The sequence below is a fragment of the Camelus ferus genome, chromosome 3 (assembly GCF_009834535.1).
Source record: "Camelus ferus isolate YT-003-E chromosome 3, BCGSAC_Cfer_1.0, whole genome shotgun sequence".
Lineage (NCBI taxonomy): Eukaryota > Metazoa > Chordata > Mammalia > Artiodactyla > Camelidae > Camelus > Camelus ferus.
In genome coordinates this window covers 46702906-46727929 of record NC_045698.1, presented here as the reverse complement: position 1 = coordinate 46727929, position 25024 = coordinate 46702906, and the positions used below count along the sequence as shown (strand labels likewise).

Sequence of the window (25024 nt, the reverse complement as noted above, 5' to 3'; positions counted from 1 at the left end):
CTGTAGTTTCCTATGTCACTTGTGTAAGGTATGTAAAAATTGGAATTGTTTTTTGGAGCAAAATGTAAATACTGTTTTCACTTAATGATTTTTTTGGTTATCAGTAACAAATCAACTTAAGCAAAAAAGATTTTTACTTTAGGTTATATCATGGAACCTAAGTCCCTGTCCAGTTGTTTTGTATAGTGGTGATTTCTTCAAGCAGTAATAATAATGATTTTTTAAAATCAAGCATGACGTTAAAACTTTTTCTTAGGAATTTCTGTGAGAGCTTTATTGAGGTTTGCATTATATTACATTTTTCAGAATGATTAAACCTCTTAATTCATATACATAAGGTGCTTCATTGGTCTCAGGGGGCTAGTTTTCTTGTTAAGTGAGAGGTTTATTGATTTTACAATATGTGCTCTAAGTTAGCACATGTAACTAAAAGGATATCGTATAGATTATACAATTTAGTTAATGAAATTGTAAAAGGTGTAGTCTTTCATGATTGAAATATCTTGCTAAATATACTACATGATTAAATTAAGAATCATTCTCACTTTGGTTTTCCCTGAATAGTATAGTTATGCTGGGCAATTATTTTGATTCTTCTTTTTTTTAATGGAGGTACCAGGGATAGAAACCAGGACCTCATGCATCCTAAGCACAGGCTCTGCCATTGAGCTCTTACCCTCCCTGCTATTTTGGTTCTTTTGACATTGAATCTCTTTTCCTTTTTATGTATTGAAACTGGTAAATTAATCCTCCTTTGAAATATTCTTTATAGCCAGGTCTAAAATTCGGTGGCCCACCACCACCGCCACCACCGCCGCCACCCTTCTTGTCATGCTGGCTGCCTCCATTTCCTTCTGGACCACCAGTAAGTGCAAAAGAATTCAGATTAAACCTAGCTTTCATAACGAGTTTGGAATTGAGCAGAGCCTAGGTGGTTAGGAAATGTCATTTTATACCATTCCTAGGGCGAGATTTTAATGGGTAAAAATTCAAACTCAACTTCTGGGTTTTTGTTTTTAATGACCTTCTGCCACTCAGACTCAATTCTCTTTAGCCCCATCTCTGAGTCCTGTTTTGCATGCTTACTTTCTGGCAGAAGTTGTATCTCATTCTAAGGGAGTAGCTTGTATCCAAAAAGATTTAATTACACCATATATAAGGATTAATGTTTTGCCCTTCCAGATATGCTTCGATGTTACCTTCTGGTCATGTAGACTATCCAGATACCTAATGGGAGACTTTAGGTATCAACAATAGGCAAGACAGAAAGACATTTTTTGGCAAACTATGTGTTGGTGGGGGACAGTGCAGATGTGCTACCCAAAACCTTTACTTGGAATGCTCTGTGGGTGTTTTTTAAGGAAAACCATGAAAGTATTTATCCTTGGTCTTTTACCAATAGCTTCATAATGAAATAGAAAATTAAGTCTAATCAAAGCAAAGTGTTTAAAATACTTTATGTGACCTATTGTCTTTTGAGTCTGTTCAATTTATTGGTCATTTGTTGTTGTTCCTGGCTGGCTTTCCCAAAAGACAGATTTAAAAAATTTTTTAACTATTGGAGATGACATGGAATGTAGGGAAAGATACAACTAACATCCAGTATTCTGTATGTAAAATGGATTTCCAGACTTTACATTTTTATCTGTTGCCTTTAAAGTATATCTTTCTCTATTTCCAGATAATTCCCCCACCGCCTCCCATATGTCCAGATTCTTTGGATGATGCTGATGCTTTGGGAAGTATGTTAATCTCTTGGTATATGAGTGGCTATCATACTGGTTACTATATGGTAAGTGGTCACTCAGCATTTTTTCTGACAATCACTTTGTGGTTTCGTGACTTTGTTTTGTTTGTGACCAAGAAAGTGGTTTGTTAGGTAGATCCTAAGGGTTGAAAACTATAGACATACCTCAGAAATATTGCAGATTTGGTTCCAGACCACTGCAGTAAAGTAAATATCACAATAAAGTGAGTTACATGAATTTTTTGGTTTCCTAATACATATAAAAGTTATGTTTACACTATACTATATTTCTATTATGTATGTAATAGCATTATATCTAAAAAAAAGTACATACTTTAAAAATACTTTATTGCTCAGAAACGTTATCATCTGACAACACAGGGTTGCCACAAACCTTCAGTTTAAAAAAAAAAAAAAAAGCAGTATCTGTGAGGTGTAATAAAGCACAAAAAAATGAGGTATGCCTGTACCCTGTAGTTTAAAAAAATAACATCTGTCTACGTCTAAAAGTACTCTTGTGTTGTCCCCCTAAGTATAGCTGTAGTGCAGTTTAAGTTGGATTATTTTGATTTCAGTTGGCTGTCTGTATCCATGAGTTCTGCATCCACAGATTCAACCAACTGTGAATTGAAAATATTCGAAGAAGAAAATTCCAGAAAGTTTCAAAGAAGCAAAACTTGAATTTGCTGTGCATCGACAACTATTTACATAGCAGTTACATAGTATTAGATATTATAAGTAATCTGGAGATGATATAAAGTATATGGGAGGATGTGCATAGGTTAAATGCAAGTACTGTGCCATTTTATATAAGGGACTGGAGCATCCACAGATTTTGGTATTCATTGAGGGGGTGTCTGGAACCAGTCCCCCGTGGCCATCAAGGGATGACTGTGTATGTTTCTAATTTAATGACGCTTTTCTAAATTATTTTCCAGTCATTAGTCTTTCTGTTTTGATTTGAAATAAAATGGGTTGTAGGAGATGGAAAAAGAAAGGTTAATACTTTGGAAAAAAGAAAAAATGAAGACGAAAGAAAAAAAGTTATTTTTGTGTACAGAGGAAAGTCTGGGGTGATAAATGGCTAAACTAAATCTTAGGGACTGAGGCTTCAAATTTGTCGTTTTATGTGTCAGTCTTTTGGAGACATGTTCAATTGTAATTTAGCAGGAAATTTTAAAGTTTAAAAAATGAAAACTGGTATGCCATGCTAAGATTACGATATGATATTGTAGGCACTTGAATTTTTAGTTAATTAATATATAGAAAAAATAAACAACTGACTTGAAGGTGTAATTTTATAAGTATATCATCTGTACGTGCCTCCACCAATATTCTTACTTAAAAGTTACTCTTCATCTATTGTGTAACCCTAGTATATTCGTATGAAGTTCCCCTTTTAATGACTGAAAAGATAATGGAAAGTAAAAGTTCATAGTTTGTAATTTTTTTGAGACTGATCATTTGACTTCCTAAGCTTCCCTCTTCTGCACTTCAATTTCTCCATATTTTTTAAAAAATTATGAAATAAAGTCGTTCCTTGGTATCTGCAGGGGATTGGTTCCAGGACCCTCATGGGTACCAAAATTCAGGGATGCTCTAGTCTCTTATAGACAATGGCATAGTACTTGCATATAACCTACACACGTCTTACTTTAAATTATCTTTAGATTGCTTATACTACCTAATAGGATGTAAATGCTATATAAATAGTTGCCTAGAGTTTGGCAAATTCAAGTTTTGCTTTTTGGGACTTTCTGGAATTCCTTTTTTCTAGTATTTTTGATCTGTAGTTGGTTGAAACTGTAAATATGGAATCCATGAATACAGAGGGCCAACTGTATTTTGAAAAATAATGTATATATAAAGTATTAGCATAATTTATGTTTATTTTTAAATTTCTTAAGGAAAGATAGAGGGGGCAGAATTCATCCATAACTCTGTTACCCAGATGCAACATACTTTAACTTGTTTTCAAGTTCACATTACACATAGGTTCACAGCTTTGGTTGGTTGTTGTTGTTAACGTAAGCTTTTTATTGAAATGTGCACGCAGGAAAGTGCGTATACTAAAAGTCCACAGTTTGATGAATTTTCCCAAAGTGATCACATCTGTATAACTAGCACCAATATCAAAAAAAAAAAAAAGACCACAATCCTACAGTCTACTTTTATCTCCTTTTAGTCATTACCAATCCCTTTCCGTCAGGGTGACCTTTTCCCTGACTTTTAATGTCATAGATTAATTTTGCTCTCTTTTGATTTTTATGGATAGAATCACACATATACTCCTTTGTGTCTGGCTTATTTTGCTCAGCATTTTGTGAAATTAATCTACCTTGTTGTGTGAAGTTGTAGCTGTATTTCATTCCATTGTATGCCTATACCATAATCTATTCATTTTAATCATTGTTGGACATTTGATTTGTTTCCAGTTTGGGGCTATTAAAAATAGTGTTACTATGAATCTTTTTTAATAATTAAGTTTTATTAACGTATAATCTGCATGGAATACAAGTCACCCTTTTAAGTCTGTAAGTCACGGTTTTGGTTTTTATTATATTTACAGTTATGTAGCCATCACGGCAATCAGTTTTCCAGTAATTTCATTATCTACCTCAACCCTAATAAAAACACATACCCTCATTTTCCCCTATCTCACTGTACTGGGCAATGACTAAACTACTTTCTTTCTTTATGGACTTTCCTATTCTGGACATTTTGAAAAAATAGGATCATATTATATGTGGCCTTTTGTGTCTGGCTTTTTTTACTTAGTATAATGTTTTCTAGATATATGTGTGTCACAGCATGTATCATCAGTACTTCATTTTTTATTGCAGAATAATACTCCACTATGTATACCTACACTTTATCCATTTGGGTTGTTTCCACTTTGGGGCTATAATGAATAATGCTGCTGTGTATGTTCATGTACAAGTTTTTATGTGGATGTATGTTTTCATTTCTCCTGGGTATATACCTACGAATGGAATTGATAAGTCATAGTTTGTGAAGGTTTGGCTTTGGTAGGTAACCAAACCAAAGTATAAGTGTTTGTTACTGTTTTTAAAATAATTTCAGACTTCCAGAAAAGTGAAAATAGTTCAAGAGTTTCCATGTACAGGTTCCCCACATGTCAGCTTTCTACCACTTCAAGTTTCTTATTCTCATTCATTTCATTTTTCCTTCTCTCTCTCTCTCCTCTCTCTGTCTCTCGTTTTCTCTCTCTCTCTCTCTATGTATGTAAATCTGTATTTTCCGCCTGAAACAATTTAGAATCAGTTGCATATATGATGCTTCTTTACATTTAAATACAATATGCATTTCCTAAAAGCAAGAACATACAATTATCAAGTAAGGAATTTAAATCAATATAATACTGTGATCTAATCTACTGGCCTCATTCAGATTTTACCAGTTGTCTTAGGAGTGTCCTTTACAACAAAAGAAAAAGTTGGCTTTTTGACCTGGAATTCAATCCAGGGCCACATGTTACATTTTGCTGTCATATCTCTTTAGTCTTACATGGCTGATTTTTTATATTGTTGTCCTCATACCATTTATATTGCTTTGTATCCTTTAAAAATACCTATTTCCTAACTACAAGTGATAAATAAACACATTACCTGAAAGTTTCAAAAATTAAAGATGAGACAAAAATCTTGGTGGTGATCAATCAAAGCCAGGCCCAGTTCCCACCTTTCTCCAGAAGTCACCATGGATACTAGCCGGCTATATAGCCTATCAGATCTATTTCTCTGTGTTCAGGTACATATGAGCACTCATAAGAAATGTGTTGTTTTTATGTTCATCTTTCTTTATATAAAGACAAATTATAAGAATTTAGGTGAAGTTTGCTTTTCTTATCAGTCTGTTGGTGACCTATTCTGCTAAATTTGGTGACCATTTGCTTCAACTACATTCTTTCTGATTTCTCTATTTATCACATGATTTTTCTCCTCCTCTTCACAAACTTCTTAAAAGAGTTACCTCTAGTTTCCTTACCTCACCTGTCTCTTCAGGCCTATCAGGTAGACTTCTGTCTTCCCTGCTTTGTGATTTTGCCTCCAGATTGCTAACTCAGTGGTCAATACACTGCTTTATCTCTCTTATCTCTCAGCAACATTTTAATATATTTGACTGCACTTTTGAAACACTTTTTTCTCCCGCCTTCAGTAACACCTTGTAATCTGCTGATCTGATATCTTCCTCCTTGGCTGCTCCTTCTAGACTCCTTTAATAGCTTGTCCTAGTATCTAAGGTCTAATACCTCTTCCTAATATCTAAATGGAATTCCTTATGGCCAGCCCACAGCCCCCTCTCTTCTCTAACTATAAACTCTAGGTGACCTCAGCTACTCCAGGACTTAAACTGGCAGGTTAGAACTGGTAGTTCTCAGATATCTAGCTCTGGATTTCAGACTTGTTTATCTTACTGCCTGTTTTCCCTTCACCATATGGATGTCTGTTAGGTAGATCTCAAACCAAATATAGCCAAAACAAAACTGTTAGTGTCATCTCACACTCCTCTGTTCCCACAGTCTTTACATCTCGGTAAGCAGTACATTGGTGCACTAGCAGCAATGGTTTCTCAAACCACAAACAGGGAGTTGACATTGATTCCTCACTTACCTTCACTTTCTACATCCAATTTGTAAGAAAGTTCTGTTGACTATCTCCATACAGATCTTGAGTCAAGACACTTTGCTTTCTCTCCACTGTTATTACCCCATTTAAGATATTATCTCTTTTTAAATTGAAATATATATAATCACCCTTTTAAAGTGTACCATTCATTGGTTTTTAAATTATATTCACAGAGTTGTGCAACCACCATCATTATCTAATTCCAGAACATTTTCATCACCCATTAAAAAACCCTATACCCAGTAGCAGTCACTTTGTAATATCCCCTCCTCCCAGCCCATGGAGGCCACTAATCTGCTTTCTCTTTCTAAGGATTGCCTATACTGGACATTTCATATAAATGGAATCATACAATAATGGCTTTTTGTGCTTGGCTTCTTTCGCATAGCGTAAGTTTCTCAAGGTTCCTCTATGTTTTAGCATATATTAATACTTCATTTCTTTTAATTGCTGAATAATATTTCATTGTATGGGGTACCACATTTTGTTTATCCATTCATCAGTTGATGGACATTTGGGTTGTTTCCTCTTTTTGGCTATAATGAATAATTCTGTTGTAAACGTTTGTATAAAATTTTGTATGGACATATATTTTCCATTTTCTTTGGTATACATCTAGGATTAGAATTGCTGGCTCAAAAGTTTGCTCTAGTGGAACCACCATACTATTTTCTAAAGTGACTGCACCATTTTACATACATCAGCAATGTTTGACGGTTCCCTATTTCTCCACATCCTCACCAATGCTTACTGTTGTCTCCTTCTTTGATTATAGCTATCCTAGTGTGTGCAAAGTGATACTTTATTGTGATTTTGATTTGTATTTCTCTAATGACTAAATGATGTTGAGCATCTTTTCGTGTGATTGTTGGCCGTTTATGTATCTTTTTGGGAGAAATGTCTATTCACACCCTTTGCATAATCTTTTAATTGGGTTGTTTGTCTTTTTGTTGATGGGTTGTAATAGCTCTTTATATATTCTGGGTAAGACATCATTATCTCTTACCTTGCTGTAGTAGATCCCAACTATTCTTTCTGATTATGAAATCTCACTTCCCACCCTGCCAAATCCATTCTTTCCCTTTAAGACCCTCCAATAGCTTCCAGTCACATTTAGGTTAAAATCCAAAACTCTTACTGTGATTTGCAAAGTATCATGTGATGTTTATCTTGTCAAGTTCTTTATCCACATCATATTCCACGCTCTTCCTTACTCACTGCACTCCTGCCACACTGGCCTCTTTTCTTCCTCATATCCAGGTTTATACCTTCTTCTGGGCCTATACATGCATTATTCTTTAGTCTGGAATGTTGTTACCCTATATTTCACTTGCCTGGCTTGTCATTCAGATCTCAACTGAAATTTCGCCTTCCCTGTTGAAGATAGAAATAATCTGCCATCATTCTCTATTATGTCACTCCACTTAGATTCTTTTTGTGGCATTTATCATTCCTGGTATGATTTTCCTTACCTGTTTATCTGTCTCCTTCCAGTAGAATGTAAATTCCATGAGAGCAGGGACCTTGTCTGTGTTGTAACCCTTGGATCTCTAGCTTCTGGAATAATGCCCGGTTCATAGTAAATCTGGTTCAGAATAAGTTCTTCATTTGCTAAATGTTGAACATTAGCAAGCTTTTCCTTTGATAATTAGATAACCATTTTTATATATAAAGCTTCTTGCAGATTATTTCCTTATGATATCTGGAAATACGGTTATTAGGTCCAAAAATATAAACATTTTAATAGCTTTTGATACTGTTGACTAGTTTTCCACAATTCTTCATGTGTGTATTGCTGCCAGTGCAACTGGAAAATGTCTGCTTTACCACAGCCTTAAACAGTAATGCCCGTTATTGCTTTCTTCTTTTTGATAGTTCTAGCAACAGTTAAAAAATACTAATCTGCTAACATGTTAGAATATATTTGATTTTAAGGGTGACATGGATGAAAATTAGAGTTGGTTAATTGTATTCATAAACATTCATATTTCACAAACTTGATTGTTCTGTTATTAAAACCTAGCAGATTTTCAACAAACTTTGAACTCTGGTCCTGACCAACAAAATGCAGGTGTTCCTGTTTCTTTTGTGTGTTCAAGCAGCAATTCTTGGGAAAGCAGCCTTGTCCAATATATTTGCCACAAATTCAGGGCTAACCTATGACTGACTTGTTCCAAAGAAATGATTTTTACTTTTAGCAGTATCATTTGTAGATCTGCATAAATTAAAATACAAACCTATGTTCACATTCAGAAGTGTAAAGAAATTGCCATTTCCTAGCCCTCGCATTTTTGTCTCTTTGAAATTTTTACCATTAAAAAGAAAGCACTTCTTATTGTCACATTTTCCAAAAGCTTATGTGTGTTTTAGACACCGTTGCCTTCAGCTAACAATTCTTAACCATTGTTCCACAGAAGCATACATGATTGACAGCTTTTCCAATAGTAACCAGTTCCCGTTAAGAGCAGCCAGATAGGATTTGGGTCCAGCTCTTAACCTATACCTTTTTCTTTTTCTAGAACTCCAAGCAGAATGCAAATGAGTAAGAGTGGTGTTTACTGAAATAACAGCATAGGTTCTAACTTTGGTGCTTATAAGTAACAAATCACTTTTAATACATCTGTGACCTCTGAAGATTAGTAGTGAAGTGGAAAGCTTGTATATATGTAGGGAAAGATAAAAGACATTGAGGCCAGAAGAGAGGAATAGGACATTTGGGTGAGGTCTGACCAGGAAAAACAGTAAATATTTGAGGATTGATTTTTTTTTTTTTTTTTTTTTTTTTAGTTTAAAAATATTTTTGTCTAGTGAATACTGGTCTTTAATGGTTTTATTTTAATAAATGAGTATGGCATTGTATATTTTATTTGACAGAAATAAGGTGTAATTTGGCTCAGGAGCATCAGACTTAGTAAAAGAAAAAAATTTCTTAATCACAGCATATTAATTTTTTACTTTGGGATCACTTTTAAAGCACATTTGAAGGTTGTAAACTTATTTTCTGGTATTTTGTTGAAGAGAATTAGTGAAATGTCTTAAGTGAAACAAAATATTTGTTCACCTCTGTATAAAATGTGTATTCAATTCTTTTAAATTTCTTTATTTTCCTTGCAGGGTTTCAGACAAAATCAAAAAGAAGGAAGGTGCTCACATTTCAATTAAGGAGTAAGTCTGCCATCATTATAAAAGTAAATCTTACTTTTGTATACATTTTATATTTGTGGAAAACATATTTAAAAATTGAAGTATTGAAAAGTAGAAAAGTTAATGTAAAATAATAGTAAAAACATTTTGATGCCAAATCTGTTTGATATGTTGATCTACGTCCTTTCTAGAATTCTCATGATGTCAAAGTGTCGTCTCAGCAAGTACTTTTTGTTTGATAGTGTGGAAAGGAAAACATACCTTTACAATAAAGAATAGATCCTTAGAATCAGAGATGAAACTTTGCATCACTATAGTCAGACAGCAGCCAGACTTGCTTTTTGATTTGTGATGCAGTAGGAAATACACTGTGTTACCTGTGAAGTGTTCCGTTCAAAAAAGTTGAACTGGAATGTAAACAAACCTTTAAGATCTACTTTCCAATTTACTGGAAATAACTGGGGTTAGAGCGGTAAATTAAATGACACCACAAAATGACTTTTAAATTTGCATACGAAAGTATTTAGAAGTGAAATGTTACGATGTCTCTAATGTATTTTTTTAATGATTTAGCAAAATGCATATATATGTGTGTGTGAAGCACGTGGCTATTACTGAATCTAAGTGGTGTTCGTATGGATGTTCATTGTACTATTTTTTCTATTTTCTGTGTGTATGAAAAGTATATAAGAAAAATGTTCAGCATTTTTAAACTAAATTAGTAAAAGCTAAGAGTCTATTATTGTATTCTCTTTTCACATATTTTATTATACTTTTGGTTCATATTCATCTATTTTTGATGTTTCAGCATTTTGTGCTTGCATGTGTGTGTGCATGCATCCCCACTTAATATCACATTTTAAAATTTTTCTTTATTCTTTCTGTCAGATTGTTTTCATGTATGTTATACTACTTTTCCTTTAGTTCAATAGCTTTTGGCATTCTCAGTAACGTTAGTAAATACCTTCTTATATGTGGTACTTGATTCTGTTCTAGCCTTAGGGTAACGTTGTGTTGTGACTATTTGATAAATGGTTGTGGACATTATGATTCTTGGTAGATGTTTCCATGTTGCTTTGAAAAGCAAATTTCAAAAAAGCATCTTTTTGATTTTCAAAATCAGTGCATTCTTGGGAGGGGTATTTTTAAAATTATATAAATCATCATATTTAAAAACATAATTACCTGTATTTCATTCTTTGCTTAAAGCCTTTTTTTTTTTTTTCCTTTTTTAAAAAAATCTCCATTACGGTATGATTCCTGTATAGTAAGTTACATGTATTTCAGATGAATAGTTTGATGAGTTTTGATAGATGTATACACCAAAGAAATCACCACCACAATTAAGATAGCTAACATGATTAAAGTCATTTTTATTCAACTGAAGTTCTTCAGCTAGGTTATTTAGCTAAGTCTAAAAAGGTGAAAAGAAAAAGTAAGCAGGGTTGCTGTTCCAGGCAGAGAATGTATAAGCTGGAAACATTAGGGCAGTGTGTTTCAAGGCCTAAGGTAGCCCAAATGGCACATCACTGTTTCTAATGCCACTCAGCCTTCTTATCCACCCCCATCCATGTAGGTTCCCTTCTTTGAATCTGTTCTCTGCTTATTTCTATTACATAGCTTTTCACAGTATATTCTCTTCATTCTTTATGTACCTGGCTTTCCTCTGTCGTTAGAGGCAAGGCACTGCATCTTGTTCATCATGTCCACAGTATCTGGCACAGTCTCTTGACCTCTAAGATAGGCTTAGAGCATAGACTGGAGGGAATGTCAGAGAAGAGAGAAAATGGTAAATAGAAGAGAGATTTCAGAGTTGTTTTCAGATCAAATCTTTCACCCATCATGAAAGGTTAGGCCTCAGTTGTATGTCTTGCTAGAAGACTTTTCTTCATAAAAAATATTACATTAGGTGAATGGTTTGAAAGTTGAGTTACTTGTAGTGGTGTTTGACATAGGGTAATTTTTAGACACTGTTTTCCTTAACTTAAATATTGAATAATGAAGCATCTTCCCCCTTCAGTACAGACAAGTACTGCAAAATCAACACACTAAATGTCTAGACTAACCTTAGTAATAAAGTCAAAACAGATCTTGTTTTCTGGCTTTCACTGTAGTAATTGTCCTTGTGGTTGTGAGGAATCCTAGATGGAAAGTTCCATCATCTGTATCTGCATTCAGAAGAGAGGCAAACAGAAGGTGAGGTGCCATATTTGAAGAGTGCCTTCACTAAGGGATCAGCCAGAGATGACTTTATCTCAGTCATGTTGTAAGTTTAGCTTTCTGTACGGTTGCCATTAACAGAAATAAACTACAGGATTAATGGTTTAAGTTATGTGTTGTTTGAAGTTCTTGGTGAATGAAAAAACAGTGAATTCAATTCAGAAATCACATTCTAAAAGTTTAACCAGAGCAACTCCTGCTTCTGCAGAAATCATGTTTATATACAGTAGTCAGCAGAAGAGATTCGGTATTCAGTTATTTCATTAAATACTAGGCGCGTTGTGCCATTTTTATGTATGAAGTGTGGCCTTTCAAGAGGATTCATGAACATTTTTTACACGGCCCTCATTTTTTCCCCTGGTACTTTTTTGAGGTATAATTTCTGTATAAGTGAAGAGTTTGATCAGTTTTGAGAAGGTACATTGTTACTACATCAAGATGTAGAACATTTCCCTTAATCCAGCAAATTCCTCTGTACCCCTTTCTAGTCATTCACCACACTTACCTATCCTGGCAATTACCATTCTTGATTTCTGTGAGCAAAGAGTAGTTTTACTTATTTTAGGACTCCATGTAATGGAATCCTAATGACATGAAAATTTTCTTCCCTTTATATAATAATAGCCATATTTTTTGAGTGATCACTGAGTGTCCTAGAAATAGTTATTTCATTTAATCTTTATACCACTCAAGTTAGATACTGTTGTTATTCTCATTTTACAGATGAGAAAGCAGGCTCACCGAGGTGAAATGACTTGCCTTGGACCATATAGCAAATGGTGGAACTCTACTATGACTCCAGAACACTCTCTCCAGCTCTCAGCCTCCCAGCAGCTGTTTCTTCCAGGCTCCAAGGAGTCTTGTGCTACACGTGCATAATTTAGGATTTGGGCAAGGACCTAAGTAGAAATCCTACGCAGATTTCTGGGGCTCCTTCTCTTCAAATCCCTCCTCTCTAGACCTTACCTCTTCAAATTCCAGCTGCCTTATCCCAGGGCCCAGAGTCCAGTGTCTGTTTCTTCCACCCACCCAGGAAGAACAGTACTCTCTGCTCAGGCTCTGCCTTCCATACTGCAGTTTGGAAATTGTGTCCAGCCAAGACGGTAGAATGCGAAGCTCACCTTAAGTATCTGCCTTTTCCAAGGATCTTGGTCCTGTGCTGTCTGTTGCCCAGTGCCTGGAAACAGCTGTATCGTAAATTGGGCCCAGATTTATAACTTATCACAGGAAAGCAAGTACACTACCAGCTATTCCTCCTACTTTTAAACAAACATCTCATCATTTTCTTCTTGAATACTTGGTTGCTTGACACAATTCATTGCATCACTTTTTCCATTTTGGAACAATTTGTTTTCAGTTGTTGGATGATTTCTGAAAGATTAATTAGTTGTGAAGATTAAAACATAATGTGCTAAACGATGATATACTCTCCATCTCTCAAGTACATAAGATTAACATGTCAAATTTGGAGTTGTTGATGTACATATTTCTACATGACAGTAATACATCTATTTTGGGCTGTTCTGTTAAACATAGTTCCATAGAGTTATTTTTGTGAATTGTTGATTAGTTTCATATATTGGCTCTCAGAATCTAAATAGATCATCAAACATTGTCATATTGCTTCCCCAGAGAATAAGTAGTTAATAATACCCTCGTTCTTTACATTTATCTAATTGTTAGAGTATCTGCTTGTTAAAGTTTATTTTAAAATTATTTCTCCATTGTTATTCATGTTTATAAAATAAAAGCTCTAAAATAGTTTGAATCAATTTTTGAACATCATTCAGTTTATTTTTTTTTAAATTAAATTCTTTTTAAAAATATTTTATTTATTTATTATTATTTTATTTTGGTATGGAGGGTAATTAGCTTTATTTATTTTTAAAGGTGGTACTGGGGATTGAACCTAGGACCTCATGCATGCTAAGCATGCACTTTACCACTGAGCTATACCCTCCCCCTCAGTTTATTCTTTTAATTCTTTTTTGTGGATTTTTTTTAAATGACAGTGCTGCTTATTACATATAGCAATCTGATGAGAAAATATATTTAAATGAAAAAAGTAAGATGCAGAGCTGTGTGTATTATGCTACCTGCCATTTGTGTAAATATACATTTACATACGTGTGTATGTGCACTGATTATCATTTCAGGGTGATACTCATGTTACCTGTGAAGAAGGACTATAAGACAAAGGGTTGTGAGGGAGACTTCACAGTATATACCCTGCAGTATTTTTTCTGTTTGTGCTCTGTACATTTGCTAACAATAACAATATGTAATTAAGATAAACCTGGTAAGACGTATCTATCATCTTACTCCTTTAAACTTTAAAAAATTTTCATTTCTGTAGGTTATTCATACAGTGTTCTATAATAGGTAAGTACTTTTCCCTCATTATTTAAATGTGTGCCATACTTAATTAAGTGAGCTCTTGTGGATGGACGTTTAGGTTGCTTCCAATTGTTTACTATTTAATACCATAGTTAGCGTTCTTTTACATAATTCTTTTTGTAGATTTATGAATACATCTTTAGGATTATCTAATTAGATTGAATTAGATTCTAGAATTAGAACTCCTGGACTGAAGAAGATACACGTTTTTAACTTTAATAGATTTTTGCCAAATTGCTCTCAGTAGAGATTACATTAATTTGTACTTCCACTGACGTTGTTTAAGAGTTCCTGTTTCCCAGTCTAGCCAATAATTTCTCAGACCTTTGGGTCTTTGTCACTCTAATAGTTGAAAATGGTTATTGTATTTATAATTTTTTATTTATCTTATTGTGAAGTTCAGCACCTTTTCATGTGTTTAAGGGTTATGTATGTTTTCTGAAAACTTTATGAACATCACTTTTTCCCACCTGTCAAGTGGGCTGTATGTTTTTCCCTTTTGATTTGTAAGAGTTCTTTGTGATGAGAGTTGCAAATACTTTTCCCCTGGTTTATCATTTCTTTTGACCTTGCTTATGGTAATAGTGGTTGTTGTCATGTTGACAGAAATATTTGCTTTTCATGTAGGCATACTGCTTAATTTTCATATCCTCAGAATCATCCCCCTTTTTATTGCTTTTCTTCTAATTCTTCTACTGTTTTAATTTTTTTCAGTATCTATATGGTAATTTTCTCATTATCATTTTAGATATTTGTGTTTACTCGCTCTTAAACTTTTGCTTATAAAATTTTATCTACAGTTTATCTTCATTATTCACAGATTCTGTATTTTCAGATTTGCCAGCTTATTAAAATTTATCTATAATCCCTAAATCAGTATTTGTGGAGCTTTCACCATCATTCATGGACACATGCAGAATGTTGAAAAAATTTGAGTCACCTGACAGGCATTCCCAGATTGAGCAATGCTCTGTTTTCTTGTTTCAGCTCTCATACTATAAACGATAAACAAATGTCCTTTTCGCAATCTCTTTAGTGTTACAGTTTTCATAATTTTGTGCCTTTTGATTTCACCCATTAAGATAATGCCCAAGCATTGTGCTGACGTGATATCTAGTATTCCCAAGTATAAGAAGGCTGTGATGTGCCTAACAGAGAGAATATACATGTTAGATATGTTCACGCATAAGTTGCAGTGCTGTTGGCTATGACTTCAGTGTTAATCAATTAACAATATATATGAAATAATGTGTCTTTGAACAGAAATGCACATAAAACAAGGTTATATATCAATCAGTTGATAATGTGACCAGAGGCTTGCAGGAACCTAGCCTTGTATTTCTTCTAAGAGCAGTGGCTCAGTGTTTGTGGCAACTTTTAAAAACATAACTGCCATGAATAATGAGAATTGATTCTGTGTATTTCTCTTCAAGTTATTTTACGGTTTACAAAATAAAGAGATAGTGAAAATAACTTTGTTAGCAATTGTAGTGAGAATTAAAATACAGCAAAACCAAATATTTATTCTGTATTTTTCCAGTTTTGAATGTTTATATATATATCTCCAAATTGGATAACATTCTTTGAATGCAACTAACCGTTCACTGGCTATTATGTACAGACCTGGAATACATTTATCTTCAAAATATTGATTCTAAATTTCAAATGCATCTCTAGTACATTCTAGCTTATTACTTTGATTCTTTATGCACTTGCTTTATCAAAACATAATACTTTTGAAAGCTTCTGTTTATTGCATAAACAAATGATAGCTATCCTCTTTGTTGCCTAAAAGCACAACATTGCGTTTTTAATAGCACCAGTTAGAATGATCTTATTGTTTCCTGCATTATCTGTTACCTTCCAGGTTACTTTGTATACACATCTGTCTTCCGTATCTGTTCACACACTGTTATCAAGGAAATTTTGGTGCACAGGCATTAAAAAAGATGAAAGAACACTGTCACATGTCCTTTTTGCAAAATGGAATGGTTCAGGCTTTTATCACAAAATATTATTATATTATACTATGAAATCCTTTCTGTTGAAGGACTAACTGAATATTACCATATTTCCTTTGTCCTCAGAAATATATCAGATCTTGAGTTTGAGAAAATTCACCTAAGTAGAATATGTCATCTGAAGATTCATCATCTGAGACTTTGCTTATGTGAACAGTCTCACTATTATTGGTCTAGAATAAGGATCAAAAATTTTTTCTTAAAAGGTTAGATTGTAAATATTTTAGGCCATAGTTTTGTAGCCTCTGGTCTAAATGTTACCATCTGTTCCCTTTACATTCATCTAATTGCTTTAATAATTATGGAATGACTTTCTCTGTAGATATTGTTCTCTTTGCCTTTATGGACAGAAAATGAAAAAATCTGAATTGTGTTCAAGGAAAACTTAAAAAAAAAAAAAGGAAAAAAGACTACAAGGATGTTGTTTCCAGTCTTCCATTAAAATTTCTTGAAAGATAATCCAATACTTTGGGCAACAGAATAAGAAGACTGAAGGAAGGTGTAATAGTGATACGTTAGTTCACTACTGATGATTTATTCCATCATCCTTTTAGGTGATTCTGTACTTCCATGTTCTTATTTTATTTTATTTTAGTTTTTTTTTTTTTAACATAGCTAGAGGTCATTGGTGTGAGTATATTATCTGTTGCTACATAACAGACTGCCTTAAAATTTAGCACCTTACAACAGCAAATATTTATTATCTCTAGTTTCTGTGGGTCAGGAATCCAGGAGCAGCTGAGCTGGGTTGTTCTCATAAGGCTTTGAAGCAAGCTGCCAGCCTCAAGTGATAGTCATCTCAGGGTTCTACTAGGGGCTGGAGGATCTGCTTCCAAGCTCACTAACGTGGTTGTTGTCAAGAGGCTCTCTTGCTACCTTGGCCTTTCCAGAAGTAGCCTGAGAGTTCTATGACATGACAGTTGGCTTCTCCAGAGTGTGTGATCCAGTAGAAAGTGAGCAACACCACACACACACTTTCATAATTTAGTCTCTGAGTCACACACCATCACCTCCACCTTTTTCTATTCTTTTGAAGTAAGTCCAGGCCACATCCAACTGGAGGGGTCTACACAAGGGCAGGAATCATTGGAGACCATCTTGAAGGCTGGCTACCACAATGAGTTCATCCTAGGATGAAGAATAACTAAATATTTCAATATAAGGGATAATAAAATCACTAAGTTTCTGCATTTTGGATTTATAAAAGAGTCCAGTAGACTTGGTATAATTGTTAAGATAGGAGTTTTGTTTTTTTCAAACAGTAAATTTTCTTTCTGTTCTTCATCAGACCTCTAAGATTGAGTCATGAATCCTTACAAATAGTTAGAACTGCTGAAATAAGAAACTCATAAACTGAAATTGAGTCCATTGGACTGAGATAATATAGTAGGAATTAATTTCCACTTTCTGCTTCCCTTATAAGCTTTTTAAATTCCTTCTTATCTGTTGTGCATTAAAATAGATATTTCAGGACCATAAATTTTCCTCTGAACAGTACTTTGGTTGTATTCTGTAGCATTCTTATTTTCTAGATATTCCAAATTTTTAAATTGTTTTTAACTCTAGATATGTCTAATAAATGTTTAATTTCCATGTAGTTAGGTTTAATTTCTAGTTTTATTGTAGTTATAGGATGTTGTTTGTATTGTTCTAATTATTTTTTTTACATATGATTTTGATCATTGTTTTTAATGTTTTAAATTGTATTGGGACAGATCAAATACCAGTGCCCTGAAGAATTTTTTTAACTATTCTTGCTCGTTTACTTCTCCAAACGAATTTCGCAATTAATTTGTCTAATTGGTTAACTGTCCCATAAAGATTGAAATTTGTCTTATATTTAATCTTTATATTAGCATATTTTTATTCTAGTTTTATTTACCATGATGAGTGTATTGCTTTCCGTTTTCTCTCTTTATGACTTTATAAGAAAATAGATGTTTAAACGTCATCATTGTATTTAGACTTTTTATCTTTCAAATTCAGGTGCAACTGTCTCCCAAGGAGAATGTATTTTGATGTGCCCTGGTCGATGTGAACAAAAGTTTCATCATTTTCTTCATGAATACTTGGATAGGTGCATGTCATCTACATTTCCCCTTGTTGGATGTGTCTCATGCCTAAATAACCAGTTAGGTATTTGGAGGGAATAATTCATTTGAATAATTGAACAATGGAAATGTGAGTGATTGAAAGAAACTCTAGGTCACATACAGTGCAGAAAATTTATTCTGTCAAAATCACAATTAAGCACATTTGTATATTTTAACTTTCTTAGTAAATATGTTAAGCTTTTTATTAATACTTTAAAAATAAATGATCAATCTTTTTTTTTTTTAACCATGACCATCTGATTTTTTGGGGTGGGGGTGCAGAACATACATGGTAAGTTGGAGTCTATCTAATGATGTAGAAAAGCACTCCTCAAGCTTATTTGGTAAAGGATAGTATTGAAAGATGCAAGCACTTGTAAAACAATGTTGCTGATAATTCAAAATTAGGGAACAAAGCCTTGCTGAAGCTGAATGTCATAGTCATAGGACTGGACTGGGCCAGTCAGGAACCAAGGCTGTGTCCTGTTGCTTAGATGTTATACTGTCAGTCTCCTCCTTCACCTTTTCTTATCTGTCTACCTCTTTTCTAGCTTTCTCCACATCCTTGTCATGCATACTGCCTAACGTGACTGCCCAAGCTATTGTCTCTTCACCACTACCTTGCAGTTCCATCTGCCATCCCTTTGACTATATGTCTCTCAGTTCAAATTCTATGGAGAGGTAAAAGTCACACTGTTTAGTCTAAGGATTAATGTCCATGTGCCAGAGATTCTCCCTAGTCCATTCAGCCATGGGAGAATATGTTAATATGTTAAGTGCTTTCTTTCAGAGGTTTTTGCTTGGACAAACTAAATGTGCCTAACATATTAGTAGCTGCCCAGTATTTGTTGAATAAGTGAATGAATATTCAAGTGCCTGGTAAGTAAGCTTTGCAGAATGGGATGTTCTATGGCTAAAGCTTTTTTGTACAGGGTAAGTGGAATTTTATCTTTTTTCATGACAATCAGCTAATATTTTATACATCTAGTGTATATTAATTGCCTAAGTATGTGCTGGGATAAATTTAGTTATGAAGGTAGCTTACTTGCTTTGTAAGATTTTTGAATGTTACCCCCCTTAATACCTAATACAGTTGAAGAGTAGTTGTAGGTTCATGAAAGTCATTCATTTCAGCAAATATTTAACTTTGTGTTGGACACTCTTCTAGGTGCTTGGGAGACAGTAATGAACAAAACAGAGGAAAGTTCTTGCTTAAAATGGTTAAGAACTAGCTAGTAAACAAGTATAATTTATAAGGTGGCAGCTAGTGATACATGTCAGATAGAAAAGTGAAAACAGGAAAGGAGGTTAGGCAGAGTGGGACTGGAAGCAGGGATGCTTTTTAAAAAATGGTCAGGGAACTCCTCATTGAGGTGACATTTGAGCAGAGATCCAAAGGAAATGAGAGCCATTCACATAAGTAGAGGGAACCTCCCAGGGAAAGGCGTGAAGGGAATAGCAAATCAGCTTGGCTTGGAGTGGAAGTGAGCAAGGAGGAAAGATTGAAGGAAAGGAGGTAAGAGAGGTAGCCAAGGGTCAGGTCATATGTAGGCCATTGCAAGGTCTTCAGCATTTACTTGGAGCTAGGAATCCATTGGAAGATTTTGAACCAAAGGTGTAGCATGATCAGATATATAGAAAGAGCCTTCTGACAGCTATGTTGAAAATACACCATAAATTTCAAGGGAGAAAGCAGGCTGATTACTTAGGACCAGTGAGCTTGGATCTGAGTGTATTTTGCAGCTGGAGCTCAGGATTTGCCAATAGAAAGAAAGTAATCCAGAGTGACTCCCAAGGTTTTTGGCCTGAGCAAGTGGAAAAATAATGAGATGGAGAAGTCTGCCTCAAGGGTACTTCTGTGGAAGGGAAGGATAGGAGTTGGGTTTGGACATGTGTAATCTGAAATGCCCATTAATAGGAGTTGGATATGTAAAAAGAGTTCAAAGGAGAGATCTGGGATAAAGATGAAAATTTAGAAGGTAGCATAGACCTGGAATTTAAAGCTATTCAAATAGGATGAGATAGCCCAGGAAGTGCATTTAAATAGGGAAGTGAGAGGAGAACTCTGGGATATTCCCCATGTTCAGAGATGAGGTATGAGGAGAAGCAGTAAAAGAGACAGCTCTCAATGAGTAAGGAAACCCAAAGGGATGCCCTGGAAGCCAAATGAAGAAAGCGTTTTCAGGAGTGATGGGCGGTATCAAAGGGGCCGATAGGTCAGATGCTGCTAACGAGTCACGTAGAATGAGGACTGAGAAGTATTCACTGAATTTAGCAAGGTGGAGATCATTGGTGACCCTCATAAGAGCTGTTTTGGTGAAACAGGAGGTGGGAGAGAATGTAACAGTTGAAGACAGCACATAAAAACAACTCTTGCAGGGAACTTTGTATTTCTGAATTTTTGTTACATTTGGGTTATTAGTAAAAATCCTATTAGATATAACTTTGAAGTTTTGGTGAATCTCGTTTAAGTTGTGTAGTGTATACTGTATGTGTGTAAATTTTATATAAGAGTTCTTACTGTGGGTCATGGTTAAAAAAAGTTTTGAAAAATACACAATTAGAACAAGAAAATGCAGGGGATGTTAAGAAAAGATGGAGGATATAGGAGACATTACTTGTGTGAGCACTGGTGAAGGATTTAAGGAGCTGGAGAGGATTAGAATACGTGTAAGAAAGGGAGAAGTTTAGAAACATAAGGGTGAGTGTCCAGGCAATGAGGGATGACCTAGGAGTTCTGTGGAAATTGGTGTATACTGGAATAAAGGGCATGGTGACCTTATGATCCAAAAATACTTTTTTGTGGAAATAACTCATTCTCTATGAAGGGCCAGGGCACATTAGTTTAGCTTCATAGGCCTCTAAAAATGTAAAGACATTCTTAACTCACAGGCCGTACAGGCTGTAGCTACACTTTGCTGCCCCCTGCTTTATACTGGAAGCCCTTAGCAGATGCTCTGGACAATTAATTTGCCCAGAGTCGTGTTAGTGTTTTTAAAGTATCATTTTTAATAACATATGCAAGTGATATAGAATTCAGGTAATTATATGCAGGTAAAAAAATGTAAACCTCCTACCCCTGTCCGCTAGCTATCTTGATCCTCTCTGTGGAGTCTGTCATCACCATTTTCTCATGTATTAAAGAATTTTTCTATGAAGGTATGAACATGCATCTAATAGTATGTTAATCTTAAGAAATTTAACTAGGTTCTTTTTTGTTTAGGTCTGAACAATTTAATAAGTAATACTTGTACCATTTATCAGGTTACTGCCTGTCCTGCAGTAATGCATCTGGACCCTGTAAATGCCTCTCCCCTGTCAGCAGGCACAGTGTAAAGCTTTCTCAGTAGAGGTTACTGGTGAGACACTGGAGGGGCAAGAGACTTCTTTTCCTGAGTCCAGTGTGCCTCTCTGGCACATGGTTTCCGCAGCCTTGTGCAGTGCCTGGCTTCAGCAGTACCCAGTGGCCATCAGCACCCTCACGTGAATGGTTTCCTGTGACACCCCCCAAAAAACTTTCTAAGCAAAGTGTCCCAAGCTTACACTGTCTTGGGCTGTAACTCGCCACCCTCTCTGTTGTCCATGGCTGTACCTTCTCCACCAAGGTCTGGATCTCAGTCCTGGGTTTCTTTTTTTGGTGCTCTGTCTCAGCCTAGGGTGAAGAGCCAGTAGGCTGTTCCCTATACCTGCTTCGAGTTCTCCATTTCATACTACAGTCTGCTGTCACAGTTAATAACTTTTTATAGTAAACTTCCCCCAAATTACTATGTGGTGTCTCTCCTGATCAGACTAATACAATGCTTAAAACCTTTCTGATTACAAAAGAATTAGATATAAAATCAGACCAGCAAGAAGGTAACTCATCTCACCTTCTAATAATCTCATCCTCCAGAGCAATTATTAATGTTGTAATGCTAAACTAGTTTTATACTTTATTATTTAAATAAAACAGGTACTTGTAAAACAAAGCAGTACAAAAAGTAAAAAGAATGCCTTCCAGTCCCACTGTTTAACAACTTAGACTAGTTATCCACTATTACCATTTTGTATATTCTTCCAGAAATTCTTAATGCATCTAGAAACATGAATATAGATATATATAATATATATATGTATATTTAAACAAACAGAATCATAACATATACACTGTCCCTATGTTTCATTGTAAAAATAAAAAGGCAAAATAACGGTTTTCCAACTTATACTAGCATCATGAATTTGCAGTGGCCTCCTAGCCATTAAGAAAACTCTTCTACTTAACTTGGTAGGAGTGAAATTCTGGACACAAAGATGTAAACATCCACATCAAATGTAATACCTTGAACCCTATGACGTCACTGACAGTATGTTCTCCCTGAGCAGAGTGGAGTCATAAGAAAATTCTAACACCATTTTAAATGCATATGTTGAACTCTCAAACATGTTATCTAAAAAAGCATTGATACTCAATATTCTTGAAAACAGATTTAGCTCATTTCTAATAAAGCTCAATTCTAAACTGCAGTTTTTTGCTTAATCAATAAACACTGAATCAAAAGCTTCCAGAATACAAGCGTTTCCCCTAAATCTTATTTCTTTACATTGGCAGTAGATAAAGGGAAGGTACAAATAAACCCTACTATACCAAAGTTAATTAAATATGCAAAACAGACCCTACAAGATATACAAGATTAATACCTGTTGTTTCACCTTTGTGTAAAACTGATTTAGTTCTTAAGTTAGCCATTTCGTAATAACTTGAATATTCTTTTGTATTAAGACTTTAAGGTAGATTGGTGCACTTCTTCCCAGCCCCATCCTGTGGCTTTGTGTTCCTGTTTATCGTAGCGAGCCTGATGTTTACCCAGGGTAATGAAGAGTTAGATGTGTAAACTTGATTGAAGGACTCATCTTTAATTGGGGAGGATCACTTAGGAACTTCAGAGTTACTGGCAATATCTATTTCTAAACTCAGTAATGGGTAAGCAGGATGTTTGGTTTTTGGTTTTTTTTTTAATTACATGCCTTAACATTATATTCTTTTGTGTGTAATATTTAATGGTTTTTGGATAATTAGGTTTTTAGAATTATTGATGAAAATTCCCAATATATCATTTTTTAGCTAATTCTATTTCTGAATGACTGGCAAGAATGGCAGTACCCATTTCCAGAAAAAGGTTAAGTGTTTAGATTGAGGATGCCTTTCTTTCATGGCAGTAAGCAGTGTGATGTCTTCTGCATCCAGGAGCCAACTTAACATGTTAAGTCTGGTGAGGCTTGGCAGTCGTAGCACACACTGACTCAAAGACTTGACTGTTCTGGCCTGAGCTCTTATACATTCTGTGAAATGCCTGTTGATAGTTAGTTCTCGCAAGTTTGGCAGGTTGTCCAGTGCTTGAAAGAAGTTTCTATATCCTTCTTCTGTAATCTTGTGATTAATTGAAAGATCTAGCTTCTCAAGTTTCTGGAAACCTCCATCGACTGCTCCCTTGGCTGTAAAAGCAAAACTATTTACATAAGTGGAATCATATGGACTTCTTTTCCAGTGCTTAGACTAGGTTATTTGAACCAACCTCCTCTCTCACCATCACTGAAAGTAGAAAATGCCCAATTAAAAAAACAGCTCCTTAAAAATTCCAAAGACCTGACAAGTTAATAAAGAACTACATAGCCAAAACCAAAGGAAAAAGCAGAAACCAGAGAACTAAAGCTAAGCTCTAGAGCACTGAAACCACTTTTACTATGAGTGTATTGCCATTCCAGATAAACAAAAAGTGAGGAAATTAATTACCAGCCCAGCCACATTGAAGGAAATACTAAAGAAGTTCTTCAGGCAGAAAGAATATGGTCCCTGACAGATGACTAGAAATCCAGGAGAGACAAAGGAGCAATAGAGACAGTAAATATATGGAAACTCTAAATAATGTTTAAAACAGTAATGTTTCATGGAGTTTCAATTTATGCAGAATTAAAATAAATGACAACAACAATGCAGAAGATTTGAGGGAGGTAAACAGAATTAGATGTCCTGGAGTTCCTACCTTGCTCATGACATGGTAAAAATACTAATTTATATTAGTGTCTAATACCTCAGGGATGTAAATTTTAATATATATGATACCACTAAGAGGGTAAGAATGTATAATAAGCCAGTAGATGGGGGAAATGGAATAATAAGTGAAGCAAAAAAAGAAAAAAAGAATATATCTTATGGGACAAATTTTTTAAATAGCAAATAAAGCATATGTATAAATTCAGATATAGTAAGTATATTAAATGGATTAATACTCCAATGAGAAGTAAAAGATTAAGAAATTACATTTTAAAAAACCTAATTGTAGACATCCAGTTATACAGACATAACAAGAGCCATACCTTAAATATAAAGATACAGAAAGATTAAAAGTAAAAGGAAGGAAAAAGACGTGAGACACAATTACCCAAAGAATGCTGGGGTAGCTATATTAATGTATGATGAAGTAACTGACTTCAAGGTAAGAAGCATTACTAGAGATGAAGAGGGTTGATCTGCCAAGAAGATTTAACAACTCTAACTTTCTATGTACCTAGGTTTAAAATACATCAAGCAAAAACAGAACTAGAAGGAAAAGAAGACATCCACAATCATGATGGGTGATTTTAATATACCTTTTCCAGTTACTGACAGAATAAGCAAACAAAACTAAAAACAAGGATTTGAGTACTTTCCACACTTGATATTAACTGTGGAAAGCTCATTTTTTTTCCAAGTGAAAATGGAACATTTACTAAAAT

General features: G+C 34.7%; 2 protein-coding genes across 15 annotated transcripts in view; one reads left to right on the top strand and one right to left on the bottom strand.

The window, feature by feature from the left end:
* Window positions 1-25024, top strand: part of LOC102506396 (survival motor neuron protein) — a 58142-nt gene that overhangs the window by 24554 nt on the left and 8564 nt on the right. Inside the window, exons 7-11 of one of the 10 annotated variants that reach the window (XR_004317454.1) lie at window positions 773-865; window positions 1682-1792; window positions 9511-9584; window positions 14117-14142; window positions 18165-18518. Coding sequence is in view for 5 of the 10 variants with exons in the window: in XM_032473851.1 (XP_032329742.1) it covers window positions 773-865; window positions 1682-1792; window positions 9511-9558 (252 nt within the window). In the remaining 5 variants the exon portion in view is untranslated. Of the gene's footprint in view, window positions 1-772; window positions 866-1681; window positions 1793-9510; window positions 9585-11654; window positions 11807-12483; window positions 13533-14116; window positions 14143-18164; window positions 18520-25024 lie in introns of those variants that run through there. The other 9 variants (XR_004317479.1, XR_004317468.1, XR_004317459.1 and 6 more) reach the window with 9 other exon arrangements.
* NAIP (NLR family apoptosis inhibitory protein) overlaps window positions 18390-25024 on the bottom strand; it is a 39895-nt gene continuing 33260 nt past the window's right edge. For all 5 annotated transcript variants that reach the window (XM_032473838.1, XM_032473811.1, XM_032473824.1 and 2 more), the window contains one exon: window positions 18390-23743. In XM_032473838.1, the coding sequence (XP_032329729.1) occupies window positions 23379-23743 (365 nt within the window). In that variant the 3' untranslated portion in view covers window positions 18390-23378. The remainder of the gene's footprint in view (window positions 23744-25024) is intronic.